This window comes from Aspergillus udagawae (assembly GCF_001078395.1).
Source record: "Aspergillus udagawae IFM 46973 DNA, scaffold_9, whole genome shotgun sequence".
Classification (NCBI taxonomy): Eukaryota; Fungi; Ascomycota; class Eurotiomycetes; order Eurotiales; family Aspergillaceae; genus Aspergillus; species Aspergillus udagawae.
Window position 1 is genome coordinate 918,139 of NW_025091272.1, and position 25,420 is coordinate 943,558.

General features: G+C 51.7%; 10 protein-coding genes across 10 annotated transcripts; 2 read left to right on the forward strand and 8 right to left on the reverse strand.

Moving 5' to 3' along the window:
* Nucleotides 1-173: 173 nt before the first annotated feature.
* Nucleotides 174-2,076, reverse strand: Aud_010553 (nitrogen permease regulating protein NPR2; the record flags this gene model as incomplete). The annotated part of the gene is made up of 4 exons (XM_043295389.1): nt 174-1,304; nt 1,354-1,490; nt 1,547-1,975; nt 2,034-2,076. 4 exons carry the CDS (start codon nt 2,074-2,076, stop codon nt 174-176), a joined length of 1,740 nt encoding a protein of 579 aa, XP_043151324.1.
* Nucleotides 2,077-2,775: 699 nt separating this feature from the next.
* On the reverse strand, nt 2,776-3,684 carry Aud_010554 (uncharacterized protein; the record flags this gene model as incomplete). Its single annotated transcript, XM_043295390.1, has 1 exon — nt 2,776-3,684. The coding sequence occupies one exon, from the start codon at nt 3,682-3,684 to the stop codon at nt 2,776-2,778; it is 909 nt and encodes a 302-aa protein (XP_043151325.1).
* Nucleotides 3,685-5,544: 1,860 nt separating this feature from the next.
* On the forward strand, nt 5,545-8,111 carry Aud_010555 (putative DNA repair protein; the record flags this gene model as incomplete). The annotated part of the gene is made up of 7 exons (XM_043295391.1): nt 5,545-5,572; nt 5,625-5,642; nt 5,700-5,932; nt 5,984-6,137; nt 6,188-6,456; nt 6,504-7,094; nt 7,143-8,111. 7 exons carry the CDS (start codon nt 5,545-5,547, stop codon nt 8,109-8,111), a joined length of 2,262 nt encoding a protein of 753 aa, XP_043151326.1.
* Nucleotides 8,112-8,294: 183 nt separating this feature from the next.
* Nucleotides 8,295-11,171, reverse strand: Aud_010556 (urease Ure; the record flags this gene model as incomplete). The annotated part of the gene is made up of 7 exons (XM_043295392.1): nt 8,295-8,555; nt 8,614-8,673; nt 8,723-10,405; nt 10,462-10,839; nt 10,887-10,913; nt 10,984-11,070; nt 11,151-11,171. The coding sequence occupies 7 exons, from the start codon at nt 11,169-11,171 to the stop codon at nt 8,295-8,297; spliced, it is 2,517 nt and encodes an 838-aa protein (XP_043151327.1).
* Nucleotides 11,172-11,925: 754 nt separating this feature from the next.
* Aud_010557 (uncharacterized protein) lies at nt 11,926-13,370 on the reverse strand (the record flags this gene model as incomplete). The annotated part of the gene is made up of 3 exons (XM_043295393.1): nt 11,926-12,378; nt 12,438-12,824; nt 13,290-13,370. The coding sequence occupies 3 exons, from the start codon at nt 13,368-13,370 to the stop codon at nt 11,926-11,928; spliced, it is 921 nt and encodes a 306-aa protein (XP_043151328.1).
* Nucleotides 13,371-15,201: 1,831 nt separating this feature from the next.
* Nucleotides 15,202-16,370, reverse strand: Aud_010558 (cytochrome b5 reductase family protein; the record flags this gene model as incomplete). The annotated part of the gene is made up of 4 exons (XM_043295394.1): nt 15,202-15,770; nt 15,826-15,903; nt 15,965-16,244; nt 16,326-16,370. The coding sequence occupies 4 exons, from the start codon at nt 16,368-16,370 to the stop codon at nt 15,202-15,204; spliced, it is 972 nt and encodes a 323-aa protein (XP_043151329.1).
* Nucleotides 16,371-17,158: 788 nt separating this feature from the next.
* Nucleotides 17,159-18,186, reverse strand: Aud_010559 (60S ribosomal protein eL20; the record flags this gene model as incomplete). The annotated part of the gene is made up of 4 exons (XM_043295395.1): nt 17,159-17,317; nt 17,378-17,554; nt 17,629-17,813; nt 18,183-18,186. 4 exons carry the CDS (start codon nt 18,184-18,186, stop codon nt 17,159-17,161), a joined length of 525 nt encoding a protein of 174 aa, XP_043151330.1.
* A 456-nt stretch (nt 18,187-18,642) lies between these two features.
* Nucleotides 18,643-20,285, forward strand: csn12 (the record flags this gene model as incomplete). The annotated part of the gene is made up of 6 exons (XM_043295396.1): nt 18,643-19,214; nt 19,274-19,346; nt 19,396-19,548; nt 19,612-19,673; nt 19,722-20,142; nt 20,199-20,285. The coding sequence occupies 6 exons, from the start codon at nt 18,643-18,645 to the stop codon at nt 20,283-20,285; spliced, it is 1,368 nt and encodes a 455-aa protein (XP_043151331.1).
* Nucleotides 20,286-21,002: 717 nt separating this feature from the next.
* Aud_010561 (BTB/POZ domain-containing protein) lies at nt 21,003-22,006 on the reverse strand (the record flags this gene model as incomplete). Its single annotated transcript, XM_043295397.1, has 3 exons — nt 21,003-21,318; nt 21,373-21,741; nt 21,798-22,006. 3 exons carry the CDS (start codon nt 22,004-22,006, stop codon nt 21,003-21,005), a joined length of 894 nt encoding a protein of 297 aa, XP_043151332.1.
* A 961-nt stretch (nt 22,007-22,967) lies between these two features.
* Nucleotides 22,968-24,398, reverse strand: Aud_010562 (ubiquitin-protein ligase RMD5; the record flags this gene model as incomplete). Its single annotated transcript, XM_043295398.1, has 4 exons — nt 22,968-23,186; nt 23,258-24,016; nt 24,078-24,205; nt 24,278-24,398. The coding sequence occupies 4 exons, from the start codon at nt 24,396-24,398 to the stop codon at nt 22,968-22,970; spliced, it is 1,227 nt and encodes a 408-aa protein (XP_043151333.1).
* Nucleotides 24,399-25,420: the final 1,022 nt, after the last annotated feature.

Here is a 25,420-nt window from a genome sequence, read left to right on the forward strand (position 1 = left end):
AATGCAGCGGCGGTTGTGACTGACTTGGTTTGGGCTTTTTGTTGGCGACCAGACGAATGACTAATGAAATTTATTTCCCTGGTGGAATAATCTACATTTTCGTCTCCTCTCAGGCACTGTAGCGTTTAAAGCATCGTAAATGGGTATCAGTTATTCTCGTAGCATATAGAACGTCATCGGTGTATAATCAAGACCTCCCCCGGGTATCTCTTCAGTGCCGCCGTTAGGTCCTTCTCACTAATCTCCAGCTCAGTACAAATCTGATCAAAGCAATGCATGCCGTCCAGATATTTGGATAGTGTCTTATTATCAACGAGCTCCTCCTCGTCCTCGTCGTCAAAGACGACGGCGGAGCGACTCCCGCTATGAACAGAGGTTGCATGCTCCCTGCCGTCATCCCCTCGCTGTCCAGAGTGATTATGATGATGCTGCGGCTGGGCAATCGGTGCCGCGTCATCGCCCACACTCGACGCATAGGGACTATTCGTCCCTGTGCCCGGTCCTCGGGACGAGGGTCCCGATGGCGGCTGCGATTGCGAGTGATGGTAATGATGGGAGGACTTCAGCTGCGGGGCGGGCTGGCCCGTGGCGTAGGCGTACTTGTGGACGCGGTATAGAAACCCTTTGATAATACCAAAGGTGATGAAGCGGCGGATGTCGATGTGGGCTAGCTTGCGGCTGTTCTGGGCGTACCATTGCCGCACACTCTGTCCTTGTTTGAGGCTTGCGTAGAGCTCGACGATGCCGACGCCATCAACCATTTCCGGGGGAGGCGGGGGCTGCGTGGGGTCGTGGTCGTCTGGCAGGACGGTTGAGATCGAGGGTGTTGTGGTGCTGGAGCGGTAGCTCGAGCTTGGACTGGGTGTTCGGCTTGCGCTTCGGCGGTCGCGGTAGTCGGCTACCGGGGGCCACACAGAGTCCGGGTCGTACTTGGCAAGGCCGACGAGATTGCCTGGGATGCCGGAAACGTGGGCGTTTGTGAGGCCGTGGGTGGCAGGTGAGAGGGCGGAGGTCGAGGCGGACGGTGCGGTCGCGGCACCGGTGCTCCCGTGGACGGCCAGGGATGGAGCGAAGAGCGTGTTGACGTAGCGGGCGCATTCGCGCTGCATTTCTTCGTCGGACGCGATGGTGGAGCTGAATTGGGCGGTGGGCGCGTAGATTGCCGAGAAGGAGAAGATGTCTAGCAGGAACAGGCAGCCGTAGTAGAGGAGATGGCGGATCGCGCGACAGGTGAGGGAGAAGTCAGTATCGGCGAGGATGGAGATGATGCGGATACTGTTGACGCCATTGATATGAGGCACAATCTATCCTGTATTAGCTTCATTCTAGACGTCGTAGATGTCGAAGGCGTACCCGTTGCATGGTCAGATCCCAATTCTCATCCATAAACGTCTGGTATCGGACCGTGAAAAGAGGGACCTGCCAGGCTCGGACCTGTGGAGGAGCCGGGTATACAGGGAAGAGCTTGATATTCAGCGTGTTCAGTTCATCTGCATGGATCGTCAGCGATCAGGCCTCCCCCAGTCTCGCGAAGAAGGCAGCGTACCGATTGGAATCATGCACTCGCAATAGTTATTCAAATCTTCCATCAATGTCTCGCACAAACTGTATACCTTCCCCTCTCCACTTTTCGAGTGGTCCCTAGACAAGAATCCGTTCTGCTCTTCCAGCCCAAGCATCAGATCCGCAAGCTTCTGCACCACGCTTTTGTACGAGCTGAAGTCCTCCTCCTCGGCCAGCACCAGACTGAAGTTGAAGATGAACTCATTGCGGTCGTACCGGAGCGATTTCATGCAGATCGGATAGCCCAATATCCGGTATCCATTTGTGCACACCTGAATCAGATTGCCGCATAGCTCTTGCCTGGGGATCACGAAGAAGGAGATGTCGGAAAAGGTCAGGAAGAGAGGTTGCGAGGGGGCGGTCGCAGAGGGTACGATGGCTCCGTCCGGGACTTGGTGGACAACTTTGGGGCCTGGAACGGTCAGTCTTTCGTAGATCTTGGTTATGGGGTAGATGGATTATTTAATTACCCTCTTGGGTGTCAAATTTGCTGTAGAATATGGCCCTGATCATGATGAGTCGAAGCTATGAAGAACAGGGTACGGGACCGCAGTTGTCAGCGTCATTGGATTGAAGATCAGCTAGGTAGCTGGAAGCATGATCACAGGGTTATCCTATGCCAGTATCATAGTTTTATCCATGCATGACAATGGCCCATGAAGGTGTTCACGGTGCTATGGGTCCGGGGGATGTCGCACTTGAAGGCTGCGGGGAGCCTAGACACGGAGATAGCATAGCTCCAAGCAGGCTCAACGATAAACCGACATGGAACCTTCGGTACTCCCCATTGCCCGCCCGACCAGCGCTTTTTAAGCAGTTGAGAAGAAAGAGCGATTGCCTTCATCCTTATTATCAATTCTGAATTGACATTCTACCGTGTTTGCTGTCCAGTGTCTGGTTCAAATGCAACTGAGGATATTTCGCACCATTATCAAATTAGAAAAGGCCAGTATTTTCGCGACGCTGAAACAAAGCAATCCCAAATGGACACAGGCTTGAGGGGTATTAGAAGAGCATCGGAGATGACTACAAAGAAAACAGACCGATCTATCAACAGCAGAAAAGGGGACTATTAGGAAACGCCCGAAGATGACAAAAAGACGAGAGAGCTGTGAAAGCGCCGTAAATGCACCACCCAAATCGAAACCTGCCCGCTAGCAATATCTGTAACGCAAAATGAGGGAAGAACAAAGACCAGTAAGCTGCCGTTTCTTATCGTGCAGTTCCTGGAGGGTTGGGAGGGCGCTGAATGCCAATGTTTGAAGAAAGCACCCTGGGCGGCGCCGGAGTCATGAAACGTTCTGGGAGTGATGGCGGAACTTGGGTGATCCCCGTCCGACGCAACTGGGCCAGTGGAGTAGCCATGTGGGACAAAAAGTTCAACGGCTGGCCCGTTCTGATGGCATTGATCAGGTCTGCGTAACTTCCGCGTTCACTGGCCTCCTTCAGCCACTGCTCCCAGTCCTCGTCGAGTGGGACATTGGCACCTTGCTCTCGGGCTGCAGTGGCCGCCAGAAGACGATGATTCAATTCCACCCCACAGCTTTCCATTTCCTCGTCGCTAGAGTCCTCCTCCACCTTGTGTACTTGCGGCAAACGGTCAATTCCACGATTGTCAACGGTGTGGCCAGTGTTGATAACATCCTCGAACGGCTCGTCTATCTTCACCTCCGGTTCCTTGACCGTATCTGAGGCGCCGTTGAAATGAATCTCAACAGAGGGTCGCGGGGACGGCGTTGCCGGTCGGATGGCTTCGGCAGTTGTGTCTCGCACCTTGATGCCCTCTTCGTTCTCGTAACGCTCGCGCGCGGATTTCGTTCCCTCCCATCTACAGAGCGATGAGATTTCGGCTTCGGTCAGACCAAGTTCGTCAAAGACCTTGAATAGCTTTCGATGCCATGGGAATCGGCTCAATCTCATGCGGTGGGGCCCATAGGAATAGTCAAGGCCTGGATATTGGGCTTCGATGCTGTCCAAGGATCCATAGAAAGTCGATGTCTCTATCCGAACTTCTGGGACAAGATTGCGAGTGATGTGAGCAGAAAAAGTAGCCGGATCACTAGTACGGGGGCGTGGAAAAATTGCGCTGTGCACAATTTGAGCTAGGGAAGGCTTATGCATGGTTGATGAGGCTGCGGTGGTATGATGTTGAGGTAGTTAAGACTCTGGGGTAAGATAGCCCGTCAGGTTGATCAAATAAGAATCCCCAACTACACGATGCGGAGAAAGAGGAGCGGTGAGCGACCAGATGAGGAGAAAGGAGGCAAACCCGGATCTGATAACGACAGTCTCAGATATAAACAAGATGGGCAGGCAAATGAGTAAGGAGTTGGAGTAGTTGGGAAGTTGGACTGTAAAGGAAAGTGAATGAGCTGGAAATGTTTTCGGGTCACGCTTCATAAACTATTGCAACTTGCAAGGAGAAGAGATCAGCAAGGGGAACAATATGCACGGATCTTAGTATGCATAGGGAATGCGCCGAGGATACGCAGTGCATATGGGAGAAATTGCAAATGATGGGCGACTTAGGCGTGAGTTTGGCAAAACAGAGACGGAAAAAAGGGGAAGTTTGTAAACAATAGTCGATAATAAGGTAGAGCTGATATTGACCGTCCCCTGGGCCAGGTGTGGAGTTTGATACTATTTGCGGTGGTTATCGTAACAAATCTCAACACCGAATAGTGGCGACGATGACGATGACGCTGACTCTGACGCTGATGACGGTGTAAGACCACAAGAGTATTGGTCTTTCCTTTGACTTCTCTGTCGAGTATCCTGTCTCACTGAATATCAACTTGAGTACTGAAGGGAGAACTCTTGATGATAATGGAAAAGGATCCTTTGCCCGTAGAGAAGCCTTGGCTTCAAGTACGGTCCAGGCCTCGAGTCTAGATCAGCCAGCTTCTAACAGGAGGAATACATCATGAATTGCAACTGGATCAGCCTCAGGAATGCCTTTTATTGCCCTAGCGGATCAGGAGAATGGAATTGAACCGAAGAAGAGAGTTTGAAACTGAAACAAGAAAGAGAGAACGGAGAAGGGGAAGAGAGTTAGCAAACTGTTTTATATTTGTTATCGGCGATTATTTTCTCAGCGACGATGACAACAAATAGTAACAATTATGATAATACGACTATTTGTCTGCTGACACGCATGCAACTGACCAGCGCATCAGAAGGAAAAGGGAAACCTGCGTGGAGTTCGGAGGAGAGGAGAACAACGCTGTCGGCCAACGAGGGCATTTCTTTCCGTCATAGACCGGCGTCATTATTGCTGCAAACCTTGCTGGATCCATCTAGTGAGGGCGCAGAAACCATAAAAAGGGACAAGTCTGGTCTTGTAAGATGATTCTATCCCCAATCACCCTGAGAATGGAGCTGTGGTTCACTTTTTCCTGGGCTTGACTGTGTTGGCGAGCGGGTCTATCGTCCACTCGCCTCACCATGTTGTATCTGCATGGCCACTTGGTCAATGGTCGGACTTATTCCTTTGGGCTTCCTGCCGCTACCCATGTACCTAGGGTCCTGGTTGGCAGATATTCCAGGTATTAGTACAGCATTGTTAGATAAACTATCAACGTAGTATGGAGCTGGAGCTGATGCTGGTGTTGTACAAACCGGCGTTGACAAGCCGGTTCGTATCCGATCAGACGTTCTTTACCGTAAGAAGACGACGCTTACTGGCTGCGCATATTCCCACTGTTCTAAATTGAGGTAGTTAGTCTTGATCAAGCGGATACGATGAAGATTGAACGCAAAAATCCACCCAGACAACAAAGTACAATCACCTGCAACCATATTGGTGGATGAAGTCACGTGATAATGCCCTTTTCAAGAAGGAATCTTGTCGTCTACTTTATCCTTCACGACCATGTGTTCTGTATCAGATAACCCTTGAAATCATTGCAGGATCAGTTGCAAGTCTTCCTTTTTGGTCATGTTTCTCTTAAATACAAGAACAATAGCGCTCGTCAACACCAGATGTCGACCTTCGACGGGATAGTTCAAGGTATGGCCACCACGCAGAAAAGCTCATAGCAGATTATCTAACAGCTCTACAGAGTTTCCTTACATACAAAGTGAGCCGAGGTTGTCTCTGTCAGTGGTCTCAGCATACTGAGCTGATTATAATGTAGTCGACTACTTTCGAAAGAATCCGGAACGGCCGCCTCCACTCGCATGTTTTCTTAGCCATGTGCACAGTGATCATCTGCAAGGCCTCGAGTCCTTCCGGGCTCCTTTTATCTACTGCTCTGCCGCAACTCGAGAATTGCTTTTGCGCCTTGAAAAGTATCCCCACCGGATGAACTTCACCAAGGGTATTCTGGAGTCCCGCAGACTGCACTACAAGCATTTGACCAAGCTTCTGGTGAGTGCTCTTCACTTCTTACCCCAACTTTGCTGTCACTCACATGCCCAGCGGCCGATTCCCTTGGACACGCCGACTGAGATTGAGTTGACACCATTACTGTCGATCAGAGTCACCCTCCTGGACGCGAACCACTGTGCTGGTGCAGTGATGTTCCTGATCGAAGGTGACGGCAAGGCGGTGCTCTACACCGGTGATATTCGCGGTACAGTCCCTTTGCATACTTTGCTATTACATACTGATTAAATACAATAGCTGAGCGTTGGTGGGTAGACAGCCTTGTCCGGCATCCGATCCTCATTCCGTACACCCTAGGAAGCAAGAAGCTGGACAAGATATATCTCGACACCACGTTTGCTCGCGTTGATCATGTCTGTCGGAGCTTTCCATCGAAAGCCGAAGGGCTGAGAGAGCTTCTGCAGAAGGTGGAAGCGTACCCAAAGGAGACCATCTTCTACTTTCGAGCATGGACGTTTGGCTACGAAGACGTCTGGATTGCACTTTCCGCTCTTCTGAACACCAAGGTGTGTGGCGCACACCCATCTCTAGATGCTTTGTACTGACTTGGCAGGTCCATGTTGATCGATACCAGATTGGCCTGTATAGGTCACTTATTTCAAGCTCGCGAAGAGCTATCAGCGAGGGCCCTGCTCTTTGCGGTTTCGAGCTCGGAAACCGATTTGTGCCCGGTTGCCTGAGCGAAGATGAAAGCTCTCGTGTCCATAGCTGCGAGCCTGGAGTACACTGCTCTGCGGTCCGCCCAAAGCGGACCGTCTACATCATGCCAATTGTCGCACGAATGGAGGACGGCACAAGAGTGCCCGAGATCGGAGCAGGAGGGGGAGGCGGCGATCTTTATCAGACCCATGAGCTTGAACTGCCAGACCGGTCGTCACTGGAGCAACTGGAGAGTCTGTGTTTGGAGCAGATCCGCGACCCTAAAACGCTCTCACAGACGAGAGAGGCCTTGACCGAAGCTTTCAAGTCAAAGAACAAAGCGCTTTCCCTGGACAGTTATGGCATGAAGGATGTTTCCGACATACCACTGCAGGAGCTCGTGCAGATCCTTGGTCGTGGCCGATTCGACAAGGAATTGTGGTCGAACGATGTGAAAGTATCAGCGCTACGAGATACGTCAGGAAATCGTCTGCCGAAAACTATAGTATGGATCCTTTCTCGAAATCTAATAGTCTCAGCTGACAAGATCTAGTACTTTCCATACTCGCGCCATTCCTCCTACGAAGAATTATGCGAACTAGTCTCCGCATTCAAACCCAGGGACGTCTACCCCTGCACCGTCGACGCTCTGGAATGGGACGAAGACGTATCCATGCGCAGCTTGTTCGGTCATCTGTGCTCTGGACAAGAATTCGTCCATGACCAGTACATGCGCGACACCATCGGCAACGACGAGGAATTGCGGTCTAGGAAAAGAATCCGCTACGCTGATGACTCAACGCAGTCCACACAGCAATCCATCAGCATGGACGCTAGCATCGACCGCAGTCCTGTTGTGATGCCTAATACCAGCGAGTCTCAAGCCCAGGCACACCCTTGCCGAACGACCATTCTCCCCTCCTCTCTTGAAACTGCCCCTGACGCCGCCACAAACCCCAACCCAAAAGACCCCTCGCCCCGACCCCTCCCAATCCCCAAATCCAGCCCAGAAACATCAAAAGCGAAACGCAACGAGATCCGTCGCGCCTGGCACTTCCTTCACGCAGAGAGACCCCACCACCCGGAGATAGACCTGGGCGCCCTCCCGTCCTCCTGGCCCACAGCGGAAGAAGATGGATTTCACCTACAACAAGGGGAAAGCTCTGAAACAGGCGATGAAACACGCGCACCGACGCAAGACAATATGCATTACGATACTGACAATGAAGATGATATACCCAACAGCCAAGCAACAAACACCCTCTCGATCTCCTCGTCCGCATTTGCCTCGCAGGATCAACCCGTCGGGACTCTCCAGCAGGACGGTCCCGGCGACGTCGACGTTGACATGCCGCCATCGGAGGGAGCGCCGGGACTACCCCAGACCTTGAACAGGTCGAGCTCGTCTCGTGCGCGACGCGCGGCATATCTCGCTGCGCGGGCGGATAGCTACGACGCGTGGGCTTCTATGGGGCTTGTGTCGGCGGGGGATAATCACAACATGGAAGAAGCTGAACTGTAGTCATATATCTAGACAATGTATGAAGACATGGACATGGCAGTGTTGATAACTGATAAAGAAGATGGGACAATATACAGCGTGAATCATTCATTATTCGTCCGTATCGGTATCATACTCATACGCTGATGCTAACAAAATAAAAATGGTGGTATATAAACAACAATCCAAACCAAGTGCATGCAACTAGTAAACGAAGTAATCCTGCGTCAAGGGCAACACGTCCGCTGGCTCCGCCTCGCAGAGCACCCCGTCCGCCTCGACGACGTAGCTCTCCGGATCAACCCGCATCTTGGGCATAGCATCATTAAACTTCATGTCCTTCTTGCCGACGTTGCGGCAGTTCCGGACGGCCTCGATCCGTTTCTTGAGGCCGTAGGACTGGACGATGCCGTCGTCGATGGAGGCCTGGGAGACCCACATGATGGATGTGCTTGGGACGAAGGCCTGACCTTGTTAGTAAAATGATCTAAATGATCGGAGTGGGATAAAGGAGGGAGCTTACGCCGAACTGCCGACGCATGATGACCGGTTCGATGGTCGGGATGGAGCCGTTGGGGTCGCCCTGTGCTTGTGTTAGTACGAGGTCTACAGACAAAGGGGCGGACACGTACCATCTGCGAGGCGACGATCATGCCGCTTTTCAGGATCTGCGCTGGCTTGGCGCCGAAGGTGCTGGGGTGCCAGATGACCAGATCGGCGAGCTTGCCGACCTCGACGCTTCCGATCAGGTGCGACATGCCCTGCGCGATGGCCGGGTTGACGGTGTACTTGCTGATGTAGCGTTTGACGCGGAAGTTGTCCGCGCCGGTGCCCTCGTCCTCCTTGAGGGGCCCGCGCTGCGCCTTGTTCTTGTGGGCGGTGTTCCAGGTGCGCAGGATCACTTCGCCGCAGCGGCCCATGGCCTGCGAGTCCGAAGACATCATGCTGATGGCGCCGAGGTCGTGGAGGACGTCCTCGGCAGCGATGGTCTCGGCGCGGATCCGGGACTCGGCGAAGGCGACGTCCTCGGGGATGTTCTTGGAGAGATGGTGGCAGACCATCAGCATGTCCAGGTGCTCGTCTAACGTGTTCATGGTAAAGGGGCGCGTCGGGTTGGTGCTACTGGGCAGCACGTTGGGGTGCTCCACGACGGAAATGATATCCGGTGCGTGGCCACCGCCGGCCCCCTCTGTGTGGTAGGTGTGGATGGTGCGGTTCTTGAAAGATTTGACGGTCTGCTCCACAAAGCCTGATTCATTCAGCGTGTCGGTGTGGATCATGCATTGGACGTCGAATTTGTCGCACATGTCCAGGCAGGTGTCAATGGCGGCGGGGGTTGACCCCCAGTCCTCGTGCAACTTCAAGCCGGCCGCTCCGGCACGGATCTGCTCCTCAATACTCTTGCCACCGCAGTCATTGCCCTTGCCGGTGATACCGACGTTGATCGGGAGACTGTCGCACGCCTGGATCATCTGGCGCATGTGCGTGGGTCCAGGCGTGCAAGTCGTCGCGTTCGTGCCCGTCGACGGACCGGTCCCTCCGCCCAAAACTGTGGTGATGCCAGAAGCAAGCGCTTCGTCCACCTGCTGAGGGCAGATAAAGTGAATATGGGTATCGAATCCGCCGGCTGTCACGATCTTGTTTTCTCCAGCAATGACGTCTGTCGATGAGCCCACAATCATGTCCGGATGCACTCCGTCCATCACATCCGGGTTGCCAGACTTGCCGATAGCAGAGATCAGCCCATTCTTGATACCAATGTCAGCCTTGTAGATTCCACTCCAGTCGATGATCAGCGCATTCGTAATGACGGTGTCCAGACACTCGGCTTCGGACTTCTCCGAGGCCTGGCCCATGCCCTCGCGCAGGGTCTTGCCGCCGCCGAACGTGCACTCGTCTCCATAAACCGTACAGTCCTTTTCCACCCGAACCCAAAGGTTGGTCAGCCCTAGTCTGACCAGGTCCCCGGTGGTGGGTCCAAACATCCGCACATAAGCTTCTCGGTCCATCGTGAAAGGTGCGATCAGCGCACTATCCGTGGTCGGTGCGGGTTCAGGGACATGAGCGAAACCCTCGACCTGCAAGCGCTGCATGATCTCCTCGGCTCGACTGATATCAACCTTTCCCGAGGCAATGAAGTTGCCACCCTTGATAATGCGATTCCCTGCAATCTCGACCAGCGTAACAGTCTTGGTGTCGCCGGGTTCGAACCGTACCGAAGTCCCAGCGGGGATATCGAGCCGGTATCCGTAGGCCCGCAGACGGTCGAAATGAAGTTGAGGGTTGGTCTCGATGAAGTGGTAGTGGGATCCGACCTACTCGCAGTCAGCAGTCTTGTGCGCGCATAAGTCTCAAGAAGCACCGAACGAACCTGAATTGGGCGATCGCCCTTGCTCATCACCTTCAGCCTGATGCGCTTGCGGCCATCGTTCAGAGTAATCCGCTCGTTCTTCAATGGCAGGACAGCACCTGGCATCTTCTCCAGGAGGTAGTCGTCCGGGTTCGGATCCGGGAACGTATCCGCCGGTGGAATGGGAAGGAAGCTGCCATACAACGCTTTCTCCAGGTCGCCATCATCGCTGCTGATGGGATGGTGGACCGTCACGAGGTATGTGCCGGTGGGGAAGGTTCCTTCGACCTGGAGCTCGACAAGAGTATGTACGACGGAGGGCAGGACATGGCGACGGCCGAGCATGGTTTTGCCGATGGACATGAGATCTGCCACCGAGTAGAGGCCATCGCGAATCAGCTGCTGCGTGTAAGCGCGATGATATCAAGCTGGGATTGGAAATATACCTCTTGCAGATTCGACGAAATAAGAGCCTGAACCGCGGTTAGCTTTGATAAACCTACCCAGGTGTATCGCGCAATGGAAATAGAGGGAAATCCATACCACTGCCTCTGCATGATTGAGTCGTACACCGCGTGCAAGACGACGCTGGGCGAGAAACCCCAATTGCGAGATGGCGAGCTTGTCCAGCTGCGAGTGCAAAATTATCAGTGCTGACTCAATTGTGGATGTATTCGTCCGTAGCAAGCCCCTGTCAGGCTGTCACATACCTCCTTGGGGATTAGGCGCATGGTAACCAGTGCAGTAGCTAGCAGGCGGGGGAGAAAGGCGATGTCTTGGCCAGCGAATCACAACCGCCGCAGCCAAGTGCAAGGCGATGAGGAAATGATATCACTATATACTGGGGAGAAAATAATTGAACAATCCCTGAGCATCGGCAAAATACAGAGAAACAAAAACAGACAAGAAGAGGGGCACTTGACGGGATTTAAAACATTCCTACAGCCGGGCCAGACCAGACTCCGGACTATCAACTAGGGAGGGAGGCTCCAGTTGCGGAGTGGGGAGAGAGATAACGGCTGCGATAAGGGTTGTTCGGCCTATGGCAGTTGGCCATCATTTTGTTACTAACAGGCAATCCCCCTTGCCTCGGACGGCGGAGGCATTGACCTTTCCTTGAGCATTTATATTTACACCAATGATCAACAAGGTGACTGCATTACTATCTTAGCTTTGTCCCCTGGTTCCTGCGAGCCCCTGTTAACCTGTCTGCAAAGCGGAATGATGCATATGTGCTGCTCCTGAGGAGACGAATCCTTCTGTTTCTGTTAGCATGCACGGAGTCCAAATATCTTAGTTCAACCCCTTCCTGAATACAAACAATTGTTGATTTCAAAGACCAAGATCGTGGTAGAGTACTTTTGGATTCAAGATGACAGAGCAACAAAGTATCAACCGGTAGATGCGCAACAAACCAAACTGTATATCCATTCAAGCACCGTATACGCGCACGACAACTATGAACAATCAAGATCGGTTCCTAATTTACTCATCACCGCCAACCTCGCTCTTGCGCTTCTTCTTGGAGCGCTTGGCGGTGGCGTCGGCGCCAGCAGCCTTGCGAGTCGAGGCGGGTGGTTCCTCCTCCTTGTCCTTTTCATTGCCCTTGCGCGCAGAGGTGCGCTTCTTCTTCTCGGGGGATTCATTCTTCTTGGATGGAGTCTTCACCACCTCGCTGCGGCGGCGCTTGTTGCTACGAGGCGGAGTGGGCTCCTTGACCGGCTCCGGAGAGGACTCTTCGGTCTCCTCGTCCTCCTCCACTTCTTCCTCCTGCTCCTCGGACTCTTCGCCACCCGAGGCAGATGCGCCAGCAATGTCCTGCTGGAGCTGGCTGGCGGCCTTGGTGTTGTCATCCTCAGTCCAGGGCTTACCGGCCTTGTAGGCCTTGACCTTTTCCTTGTAGACGGCCAGATTATCGGCATAAAGCTTCTTCCAAACCTGTCGATGATGTTAGTAGGCACTACCACCAACTCATTCCTCAGGGATCGTAGGCATACCTCTTTCTGCGCCTCGGGCATCTCCGCCCAGCGACGAGTGCCCTCGTCGGACACATCCTTGGGCCTAGCGCTGGGGCCCAATTCCTGCGCAATGAGGGGGCGGTTGTGTTGCATGTACAGGAAGTAAGGGGTCAGGGCACGCTTGGGTGCGTTCGGGTCAGGAGGAGCGCGCTTGCGCTTCTTCTTCTCGCCAACCTCGGACTTGGCGCCAGGGCTGCTGGAGCGCGCACCCAGCAATCCATTCTCCAAGAGCGCAGCAGTGATGTTGCTAGCGTGGCCCAAGTCCAGCGTAGAGAGACTAGGGTTCAACACAGTGTTGGTATGGTTGATATAGGCGCGAGTCAGATCGGAGACCGCGGCCTGCAGATTAGACAAGCTGACAAGAACCTGGAAAGAAGTGTTAGTGGGGCTGTTGTTACAAGGATAGGGTAAACTCTTGAAGCGACAGCAACGTGGTATATGACAAAGGCTTAGGTACGCGCTAGAGCCCGGGAGGATGATGATAGGGGCGCCTGGCGCAAGGCCGGAAAGGCGGCACCAAGCTATTGCCGAACATGAATGAATAGGCCAAAGCAACGGAAATGGAACGGCATAACGAGAATAAAAAATCAATTAAGCAAGTCAAGGGGCAAATTGACAAGTTTTACCCCGCGGTCAGTGCGTAGGTGATTTTATGAGTAAGTAGGTAGATATATAGGGAGCGTGTGCAGGTGGTTTGTTTACTGACGCGTCGGTCGGCGTTGCATGTGCTGGGGCGGGCGGCCATGGTACGCCGAAACCACCACCAGTGTTCGGGGGGGCCGCTGCAACTTCGCAAAACCATTTCTGAAGAAACACAAGAGATTAACTTACACTTTCACGGGTTCTGGTGAAGTCATCAACATTGACAGTGACTTGGCCATCATGGACCTTGACATCGTCCTTGCGCGACATGATAAAAAGAAACTGCAGTCCAAAGAACTGCAGATATTGACTGGTAGGGGTAGCTGGTGCTGGTGCTGGTGCTGGTGTGTCTGGGAGGCAAAAGAGAGAATGGAGAGGAGAAAATAAAATTTCGAAACTGGCGGGGATGGGCGCGGTGGAAGGCGGGAGCACAGCGCCCTAAATAGTGGCCGCGGGCAGCGCTGGGCCCAGTGGTCGCTGCTTTAGGCTTAGGGGGAGACCCATCCCTCAGCTTCAGCAGTTCAGCTCCCTCTGTTTTGGTGGTAGACAGTGTAGTGCTTAGAGTACGCCATGGGTGGGCGCTGCGCGGTTTGCTACAGTATGTACGAGCCCCTTGACCCGTAGGCCCCTAGTCTGGGGGCACCCACGGCTACCTACTGTACACCTAAGATCCCAGGGTCTCATCTTCGGGGGAGCCTTCCCCTAAGCTCAGGCCCTGGGCGCTTCTGCTACTTTACTGGCCGGGCTCCCAGGCGCCTAAATCCCAGCTACAGCTAGTATTGTAGGCCACAGCTTCGCCCGAGCTACGGCCATTCTTGAACATGGTGGCATGATGCTGTAACTAGACTACTACCCCCTGCAGGCTCTCACCTGAACCCGCTGGGCTCCAAGATCCTTTTTCTCTTCATCTTCCAGCTCCATGCGACCATCTGTCTGTGCCTCTGGTTTTGTTCTTGCCTTAAGCCAACCCTTCGTACCAACTAGATACCAGTAGCTTATCTACTCTGCATTCCAGTTCCCACATCCCTCAGTTCCAGGTTTCGAAATTTCGAATATCCAACGGGGCACTCTCAATCAATCGATCACAAAATCCATCCTCCACTTGTGATTCATCTCCCCCATAATTTCTTTTCTTCTCCGCCACACCAGGCGCGCTAAATACAAGTTGCTGCAGCCTGCTGCGGCCCCCAAGCAGAACAGCTCGATACCTCCTCTAGGAGGTTTCCTCCAACAACACCTAGAGTTACGGCGCTTCCCGGACTCAGTCCCTGCCTATCTACTCTGTACTCCAAGCGCTAAAAAGACAACCCTGCTCCGGCTCCTCGGACTTGAAACACACGCTCCCTGAAGACTCCACTCTGACTACCCCGTAGTCAGCACTCACTCACTCTTGCAGGCTGCCTTGCGTGACAGCTACCTACTGACCGCTTCGTGGGCCTACACTGGACTCTGAAGAAGCGGGGTTTATTTCTGCAGGTAGTAGACTAGTAGACTTATATTTCCGTTACCCTCTTACATGGTAGTGATGATCGCATAGCTATATAGATTTATTTGACTATAATTGATCAATAACATAGCCAGTAAATAATTCTATAATTTCGTGATTGCGGGTATTGGCCGCGGATGTATGCGATGCCGCAGAATATATATCAGCATCAGCCCATTGTTTTAATAGTGTCCATCGCACACCAGGCAACATAGATCACCCTGTTAATTCTCAGAATAACGTACATGCTTCCGAGTGCGATGTGATAGGCGTTAGTGGTGACGCGTTTAATGTTAATTACCCTACAGTAGCTAGGTACCTACCTTGTCGCGCTTTTGACTCGCAGGTATGGCTGAGCTTACACGGTGGAAGATTAACTGCTTTTATCTATGCTATAGCATTGCTGCGAGTCCGTAAATACAAGTCCACGGTCCTGGACGTCAGAGAAGTCTTTGACCCGTGGATTTACCCGGTGTTCAGCATATGATAATGTAGATGTTGATCTAAATATATTGATATTCGAGTTCTAACACCCCCTTCGATACAGGGTACTTCTACACAAGACGATTCAATATGATCAGACATGCCCTTTGTACAAACATCTAAGCGCGCCGCTTAGAACTTGAACACCTGGTCCTTGTTGTATCCCAGCTCCGCAAGGATACCGGTAAGCTCACCCTGGTCCTTGGGGCTGACCTTGGGTCCGCTGATGGCCTTGTACATGCCGGGAGGTCCACACACAAAGATCTTGATGTTCTCCTCCTTGGGTTCGGGGAGGACAGTCTTCAGGAGCTCCTTGGTGATGTAGCCCTTGCCGCCGGTCCACTCCTGGGGAGGGTTGTCCAGCACGTAGAAAGCCCGGAAGCGGCGGGGGTAGGTATTCTCCAGCTCTTCGAACTCTTTCTTCAGGAGGATGTCCTCCTCACGGACGTTGCCGAAGACAAGGGTGACCTTGGTCTGGTCCTCGGGATCCTTGAAGATCTTGCGAGCCAGCTGGTACATGGGGGTGATACCAGTGCCACCGGCAATCAGGCAGATGTGCTTGTGCTTGTTGGCCTCCCAGGGATACTTGGGAATGGGTCCCTTGAACTGCAGGCGTTGGTCGACGTTCATGCTGTGCAGGTGCTCGGACATGGGGCCATTGGGGTAGACCTTGACGACGAGGTCGAGGTAGCCGGGTTGCTCTGCAGAGATGGAATCAATTACTGCCAGGTATATACTAGAAAGGGGGCGCGGTACCTTCATCACTCACGGGTGTGTAGGGACGGATCACAGGCTTCTCGGCGTCGTGCGGCTTGAACTTGGTCAACAGGGCAGCTAAACGGCGAAAAAGTGAGCTATGAGACCACCCAACAATTCCAGGAAAGAATCTACCCACATGCGACATGAAGACCAGAGACAGCCTCCTTGTCAGGAAACTCAAAACGCAGTCTCTTGGTGTTGGGGCTCAGTCTCTCGATCTCAGCCAACTTGAGATCAACCCAACCCTGCTCACCACCGGTAAAAACCTTCGAGCGCTCGGCAAGGGGAGCCTCAGCGCTGGCAGAGTTGTACCGGTACAATCCCACACCGAGACCAGTGAGACCGACCGCGACGTAGATGGGAGCGAGAGAAGACTTGCCCTTGGAGGGTGCCTCCGTGGAGTATTTGCGGAAGCCCTGCGACCGCGTCAGTCAGCCGATGTCCTCACCTCCGTTCCTAGAACCGAGACCCAAATTTGCTCGGAGTTATATTTTTACCTGCTTCAAGGGTTGAGCAAAGCGAAGAGATTGACGCGCAAACATTGTGTATGTGATTGACACAAGCTGGTGGTCAAGTGAAGGATAATCCGGACCAGAAGAGACACAAAGAGGAGCGGGCGGATATTAACCTTAGTACTCCCGTGGATAGAGAGTATCTACGGAGTTGGTTCCTCGCTACTGTCCCTCTTACTGGTCCGCATGACGCAATACCCGTTCCTGATGGTATTCGTGATCATTAGTAATCGACTTGGGTTTTTCATTGTACCTCTCTAAGGTAATGAATGCCATTGTATGCTAGGCCGAGTATTTTGTTCCATGAAAACGCTACAGTTGTGGTCTTTACAGAGAGATGACCTTGGTGGACGCTATATACTGACTACTTGTAACATTGGCTGTCGTCAATTGCACTGATCCGACTCGAACGGTGACGTTAAAACCTCTACGGAATAGCCCGACCGTCAGCACATGTGTTGTGGTGTCAAACATCGTGCAATTGTATCCCATCAGTCACTCAATTGCCGAGCCTTTCCGTCTCACCCTGCCTGTAGTATGCTACTGCATGCAGAGACGCATCAGAGACATTCTACGCGGACTACCTCTCAGATAGAACCATGGTATTAAAAAAGAAAAGAACCCCGGTAATTTTTTTGATAAATAACTTGCAAGGGTCGCTGCAGAGGACTAAAGAGACATCAAAAACATCCGTCCCATCTTCTGGGCGGTAGATACACGCCTTGTTCTCCGCGTGATCTGTGTCCTTCTTGCATGCTATGGCCATAACATAGTCATTGATCCGCACACTCCATCTCCCGTAACCCAAAACGTCATATCTAAGCGAAGGTAGAGGGTCTCGAGTAGGCAAAGACCTTCTTGCCAGCAGGCTTGGCGGAGCGGTGGGGAAGAGGGAACTTGAGGTTCTTCGTGAGGAGCTGCTTGATGTAGGGGCGGCGGATGGTGTCGGCCTTCTCGATCTCGACAACCTTGAGGATCTGGATGCAGTTCGTTAGATCACATGAGAAACGATTGTTCAGGAATGCGCTTCAACATACGTGGATGGAGCCGAAGCGGGCACGGTGACGAGCAGCCATGTCCTGGTAGAGGGCCTCAACAGCCTCGGTCCGGCTCATCTCACGGAACTCCTTGTACATGTTGTGGGTACCGGAGCGAGAGTCGTAGCGGAGCCAGATACCGAAGTTCTTGACCTTGAGAGGGCGCTTCTCGTGGATCTAGGATACAAGAAAAGAGACAAAGTCAGTCGACCTCATCTTGACCGAAGAATCCTTTTCCATAGTAGACATACCACGTTGAGGCTGACGATCTCACCGTTGGCCTTCTTGACCTTACGGAGCTGGGTCAAGAAGTACCAGAAGCGCGACTTGGCCACAACGGTGTTGGGCGCGAAGATGCGCATGCGGTACAGCTTGGGCGTGGGGTTAGCCTCGGTGGGCAGGTGACGCCCGATGACCTGGTACTCGGTGAGACGCCCTGTGAGACACACCAGTCAGTGACTGTTCGTTCAAGTATCCGAATCCGAGTAAAAAAAAGTGTCTGTTATCGTTGCATTGATTTCCGTGCGAACGTCATTGTCGATGGCGCGTATGTTCATGTCTGCATCTGGAAAAATTCTCGACAATGTGCGACCGCAGTTCAGCTCGACCTCCTTCTTCAATGAACAGTCTCATTCCGTATTTTAAAAAAACCTTGCGCACTTCTCTCCTTCTATCGGTGTATCCTCCGTTGTCATTGTCGTCCAGTGCCATTCTTCGGAATTGTGTCGTTCGACGTTCGCAGGAAACCATTGCAACCGATCTGACGGGGAAATTTTGCGGATTATCGAGGGAAAAATTCACTCACCCATCTGGAAATCTGGTTAGTATCAAATGCAAACGACAAAAAGGTAGATAACGAGGGTGGTGCTCACTTTTGTCGACTCTGTTGTGGTTGACTGTCGAGATAGGTGTGCCGGCTGGTCTGGTCGAAAATGAGGATTTGTGAAACTTGTTGAGTTAGGGCTGCCGCCCTTCGCCTAAGCGACCGGGCAGCTGGGGCTTGACTCCGACGCTATACCCGATATGGGTGTTCAGCCACAGCGGCTGATAAGGGCCTCAGGAATCCACGGCTGCACGCTGTTGTTCCCCACCTTCCCCCCAATCACGTTCGCGACCATCGATGGAGAAGGCAGGAAATGAATGATGACACCAGAGCCTAGCTCCATAGAATGTCCAGGTTGTCTGTTGAAGATATTTCTATGATTGTAAAGAACTGACGCTTCGACACGAGAATCTAGAGTTCTGGTTACAAAACACAATCTGCCATGGCGTCTGTCTTTACAGACTTCAAGGAAGGCCAGAAGAACGGGTCTGGTCCTCGTTTGGCAGCAGCTCTTACACCCATCGCAACCTCCGAAAGCCCCGATCGCTTGCTGTCGTTCTACAACTTCTCTGACTCTGACCACATTTCGGCAGATCTGCGCTATTCACTTTTCCAAGCAAACGGCGTGAAGCTCCCAAAGCAAGAGCAGAATGGCTGGGTTGACATCTTCGCAGCGTATTGGAAGGCTGTAGGGGAGATCATCAAGTTCGAGGAGTACAACCCGTCGGCCAGCTGGGCCAAGGTCTTTGATACTTGGAAGAATGTGGCAAATACTCTTATCAGAGCCTATACGAACTTCGGGCTTCAAGCATGGACGGTCCCATGTCTCTATGTGGTGGGGAAATACTTGAGGGTGTTTGCGATCAAAGCAGATGCCGAGATTTCCTCTAAAGGAGCCATGGGTTTTGGTGACCAGTTTCAAGATGATGTCGCTGCAGATTTCGAGAAGAGTGCGAAGCTCGAGGAGGCCGCCCGGATAATCAATCGGATGTTTACTCTTTGTCTGAGCGACAGGTGTGTAGTTGTACTGGCCCCTGTACACTCTTTTCGCAAATTACTGAGTACGATTCAAGGGCACCGATTGAAGAATCCCGGAAATGGGGTATCTACAACACCACAAATCTTTTGTTCAAGACATACTTCAAAGTACGATTGAAGCCCCTTCCGTTTCTGAAACGTCGTCTGACAAACCTAGCTCAACTCAGTCGGACTCTCAAAGAACCTTCTTCGCGCTCTTAGCGCTTCATCCGCCGATCTGCCTGAGCTAGAAGCTTTCCCCAAGTCCCACATAGTCACATTTAAGTACTATGTCGGTGTTATTCACTTTCTAGACGAAAATTACGCGGAGGTAAGATGATCTTGGGCAAGTTTTTGATTAATATCAAGGCCTTATTCTGATGACCTTCTGCAGGCGGAAGAACACCTGGCATATGCGTGGAAGATGTGTCACAAGGGCGCATTCAAAAATCGAGAGTCAGTGAATCCTAGCGCATGTCTCTATACACTCGCTAATTTCAGCAGGCTGATCCTCACATATCTTGTCCCCTGCCACCTCGTCACAACCCATACTCTACCATCCCAGAAACTTCTCGCACCCTTTCCCAGATTGGAGAAACTATACCGCCCCTTGTGCGAATGCATACGAAAGGGGGATTTGGTTGGATTTGACACAGCCATGTCCGCCGGAGAAGAGGAATTCGTCAAGAGACGCATCTATCTGCCGCTTGAAAGAGGACGCGATATTGCTCTGCGAAATCTGTTCCGAAAGGTTTTTATTGCTGGAGGGTTCGAAGAATCCAAGGATGGCCAGCCTCCCATTCGCCGAACTCGTATTCCTGTTGCCGAGTTCGCAGCAGCGCTGAGGATCGGCACACATGCGGATGACAGGTCTCGGGTAGACATTGATGAGGTTGAATGCCTACTGTCTAACCTCATATACAAGGTATGCCATTCTTGTTCATCACATGGAGCGATCACAGACAGATTGACTGTTACTAGGGACTTATGAAAGGTTACATTGCCCGGGAGCGAGGTATGGTTGTGTTGAGCAAGGGTGGTACCGCCTTTCCAGGAACTGGAGTCTAAGAACTCCACTACACCATTCAAGCATACGATTTAAGCCGAGCTTGAGTCAGAACCTGGCTAGACTCGAAATTTGAGGTCGCCCAATAGGATCTGAAACTCAGTGCATCCAAGTGCTTGCCACCGAAGAAAGCCTGAAGCTGTTTATATACAGCCTAATTCGCTATGATGTCCTTTACGATGCATGAACAGCCATCGGGATGCGACACAACAGGCGATCATCTACAACTAAGTAGTATTATATACCGACGGCAGGATGATCACCTCAAGGAAAAGGTGAATATCAACCGGGCTGCACTTCCTGCCGCATAGGTCCGAACCGGATTGTTCGGTAATTGACATACATCAGCGAAGGATAGTCGATGCCGAAACCTACATCGTCATTGTATGACTTTAGACATGAGATTATGAACAAGAGCATCTATCCACGACGCCTGTACTCCAAATCTTTGCATGCACAAATTAGAAGGCATTGACTAAGTTGAGAGGTAACCGCATTGTCTCCGCTTTTGATAGAAGTGGCATGAAACAAAGTTACTGTACACTGTGGCCTTTCAAGGCGCGAAAAACAAATTGAGAATAGAGAAGGGTATAGTAGAAAAGCGCGACAAGCAGTCTGGATGTAAAAGGAAATAATAAGTCGACAGACATCAGGATTTGGAACTAAACAGGAGAAGGCATAGCAGTAGATGTGAGGTCATCCTAAGCGAAGACGAAAGGTCAGCTCCATTCGCACAGGTCCGCAGAGAGGACAGTACACACCATATGATTGCACATCGCGACAAACAAATCGAAGAATAACTTCCCACCCTTCTCCATCTCCATTTGCATAGTCCCGCTCCGCTTGAACGTCGACCGGCTCCGGATAATCAGGGCCAGATAATGAGCGCGCAGTTTCGACTCGCTATCCGAGGTGTTGGCGTAGGCGTAGCGAGCGCTGCTTAGGATGGTACTACACTGGATACCGGAGTGGAGGCCCTGTTTCCGTAAGGCAAGGCGCTTCAGGGGCTCGAGGCCGTACTTTTGCGCGGCGCAGCTGGTTAAGCAGCAATGTTAGGTGTGTTATCTTACGGACTGAAAGCAGACTTACTAAACGGCTGTATCTCTCAGAATCACTGAGCCGGTTGCGTGGTGGAAAATGGTCGCGTTTGTGGTTTGGCCGTCTGTGTCGAGGCCGGTGTTCTCGAGTTCCCATGTATCGCGGTGCCGGTTGTAGACGGCTCGGGGCGTGTAGTCGCCCTTGTAGAGGTATTCGAGGATGCAGGATAGGATCTCAGGCTGTTCGTCCGGCAAGGAAATGCTGATGCGCTTGTGAGGCGATTCTGGCGATGGCGATTGCGATTGGGCTCGGCAGCAGGCGGCTGCGAAGAAGGGGGATATGCAGAGGGTGTCTTCGTGGGCGGCGAAGAGGCGCTGTTCTGGGCCGACTGAGATGGTGACTATTGATGTACTTGACAAGCTGCCGTGGTTAGCTTAGCATTTAGCTGACTGCGATGGAAAGGAGAGTAGTTTTACTTCTTGTCTGGGGAACTGCCTGTTTTTTGGCGTCTTTCGAGACGTCGCGATGGAGTACTAGGAGAGTCGCGGACGGGCTTCCTCACTCGCTGGGACGCTGTCGCTTTTCCAGCGCGATATCTCGAGGATAGGCTGTCGGTGGGACTCTGAGATGGACGTTTGATGGAAAGCATGTTTTGACTGCTACTGCTGTGCTGTTGGGTCAACATTTTCACGACGGGCTGGGCGACTCGATCGAGCTGAGAGAAAATAGTAGTGTCTCAGGGGGCCGATGGAGTAAAGCCGCAATTACTTGGTCAATGGTGAGACAGCTGACGGCATGCTTGTATCTGTACCTGCGTCTGTAAGTACGACGATCAAGGGAATGATACTGATACTGTCGAAACAGGCGATCAACAGAGCAAGCAGCCCAGAACTGAACCATTGCTGGAAGAAATTGGTTTCTTTTATGTTCTCCGTGCTGCTGAGCGATTTAGACATCTACATTTCTGATGACACCAGTCAACATTGGTGGACCTTGCTTTGTGCATCTATCACAAATGTCCCAGTTCGAGGGAACACCTGCAGGCGCGTAAAGACCGGTATTGCACGCGTAAAGTGGTTTTGAATGCGTCGCCAAATGATCGCGCAGTCACGGGATGCGGTTTGTCCAATTAGATGTCAGAATAGGTAAAGGAGGGTGGGGCACTCGGATCGCCTCGGGAAATTCATTGGATTCCTTGATTTAAGAGAACAATGGCAAAGTTGATACATCCTCCTTGAGAGCAAGCATTATCCAGGCCTAGATGACTCTTCCTAATAAAATGACGGGCTCTAGCTGGCGAAACAGACAAATGACACATTATCTTCCGATTGCTATGCGATCTCAAAGTCCAGGTTAGATAACACCCACCCATATGTGGGGTATGTCTTGAAAGGAATGTCTTGAGCTTCCTGGGAATCGATATGCAAGGGCTTGCAGTTAGACTTGACCAAGGTGGGATTATCTGGAGAATATACACATAAATGACTTCCCGGCATGCCCTCATGACCTTGACACCAAAAACGCCACCATCCTTGCACAGTTGACAAGCAGAAAAGAAACAAAGAAAATCCGGGTTCCCGAGACCCATCCACATTCTCCAAGCCGAGTCGTTGTTCCAGGCGGATGTTGGATGTACCCCCTATTCTTCATAGGAAGACCTTCCTTGCCTCTCGCGGATGACTCTCATTGGGACAATAAGGACACTTGAATCTTGTGCCTTTGCAAAGTCGTTTCAACGACTCTTCTGCAATAACATGACCGCAAGGCATCATCATCGGGGGGTTCTCGTCTGTAGACTGTTCCTTGGATACTGGACAGACGAAGATTGAATGGAAGAGGTAAGAGGGTGGAAGTGGAATTTCGACCTGAATAAAGTATGTCAATTATAAGTCCCTACACATAATAGGGTGACGCGGACTGCCGCGACTCGACTTACCGGAAGTTCGTTTTGCGTGGTCCACTCTGTCCTCTTTGCTTTCATAATTGTCTGCAATTTCAACAGAGTGGGTAGCGCTATCGCACCAGCAGTAGCGGCTATGTAGAGTGGCGAATCGGCAGACAGACCCAGCAGTGAGCAGAACTCCCGAGTGAAAGACTGCGCTACATCAGACCATGCCGACGGATTGTCGAAGATATTCCGATAAGGCGACTCTTGGAGGTTTGGAGCAAAGGCCATTGCCCCCAGCAGCTGCTGAATCTCCACCAAGTACCTGGGCAGAAAAGCATGGAACTCGCGCCTGGCGTACTCCAACGCAGCTTGTGGACCCGCGACAGCAGGGCCTTGTCCGCCGTGAAAGAGCCAGACGAACTGTAATCGGCACAGTTCAAATTCAAGGTTACTGCCTCGTGCCTCCAGAGCTTCTTTTTTGTCCCTTGACCACTGTATAGCTGGAAGCAGGTTATTGTTCTCCTTCATCTCATGTAGTATGTAATACATCGTGGCAAATTGTTTCCGCACTTCGCTCGAAGGAACATCGTCGATATCGAGAAGACTCGTGGCGTCGTCTGGGCCATCCGTATCCATATCGTTCTCTTGCCTCAAAGCTTTCTTTTCGGCTATTTCGGAAAGGAAGGTTGCGGCTACAGAGAACTGTCCCTCTCGTAACAGGTGCATCGCAATCGCGCGGTTGATGAGATGCTCTCGAGATGATAAAGCATCATGCTCGGTATCTGGAAGTGGTTTATCTTTGAAGAGCTACACACGGTGTCAGTTTTTCGACAACACCAGGTATGCTGGAATAACTCGGGGACAAGACCTTATCTAGTGCTTTGCTGTACTTGTTCAGAGCGCTGTGGTGTTCTTTGAGATTGTCATTGATCGAGTCGAATGATGATTTGACGGAATTCTGGAGCTTTGCTAGAGTTATGGATGCTTGACCTGGATCTATACATTGGTCAGTCAATGAACGCCGCCAAACGACCAAGATGGCCGGGAAACCGATGAAGAGGAACGAACCAGAAGCGATAGTGTCTCGCGCTGCTTGAATTAGATCTATCGTGTCTTGTACATTCTTAATATTCTGAGAAGCCTTCAGCCTCTTAGCGAGCCGTTCATGCTCCTTCCGGACAAGGTCCATGACGAATTTGGGGTGACTCGGAGATGGCGCTTGAAGCGGAGTAGAGTGAGTTCCGCTATTCTAGCACCACGACAGCGATAGCCATATGGGTGACTCGGATAGTGCCCAGCTGATGACTTTGGGCGATGTAAGGACAGTCTCTGAGAGGGCAGAATCGAAAATCAGGACCGACAAGTTAGGTGGAGGTGAGTGAGGTACGATAAGCTATCGGCGACCGACAGTTCCATTACGACATGGGACATGGGACATCACGTGTTCTCCAATAATGCTCTTTTACCCCTCTTTCGGGGGTATCAGTTAGATACCTAAGGTCATGGTATGATGCTGCAGGGTTTCAGAAGTGAATCAAATGAGTCTGAGACTGGTTACTGTTATTTCAAAATAATTGGAGTAGTCTTCTACTCATATCGAAACAATAGACGCTAGAGCATTTCCTATTCCGACTAATAGTAGAACCGTTGCAAGATGCCCCCATGCGGAGTGGTGGTAGTCCGCTTTAATAAGACAACTTCGAACACTACAACAAGCAATTTACAAGCGAAAAGGTCCGCTCCTCCAATTTTTCCCATCGGCTCTTGGAGTCTATATTCGGGTCTCATGTCGCGAAGATCTCGCTCTATCATTATTGTAGTTCCTTACTCCGCACGTCTCTACAGAAGATCGCGAATATGTGATTGCTTACGTAAGATGCTTGGTACCGTAGCAAAGGGAAAGTAGTACTGCCAATCATATTCGTGGCTACCAAAGGGGAAAGTCTCGCTTACGCTAGCGCAAGTAGTAGGTCTTGGCAAAGGTATATAACATGTCCACTCCCCCATCTCTTTGAACATTTTCTTCTTTTCTTCTCCATCCTGGTGCACGGGTTTTACACGTGTCAGTGAGGAGACATCCGAGACCGTGTTTTTGCTAGTTGAAAACTACCTAGTTGACTGCTCCAGTTGGTCTTCGGATCGACTGGGAATTTTTGAAAAAAAAGTTGCCCTGGCTCCAAGTCTTGGTGTCAGTTTTTGAGTTTTCTGCAT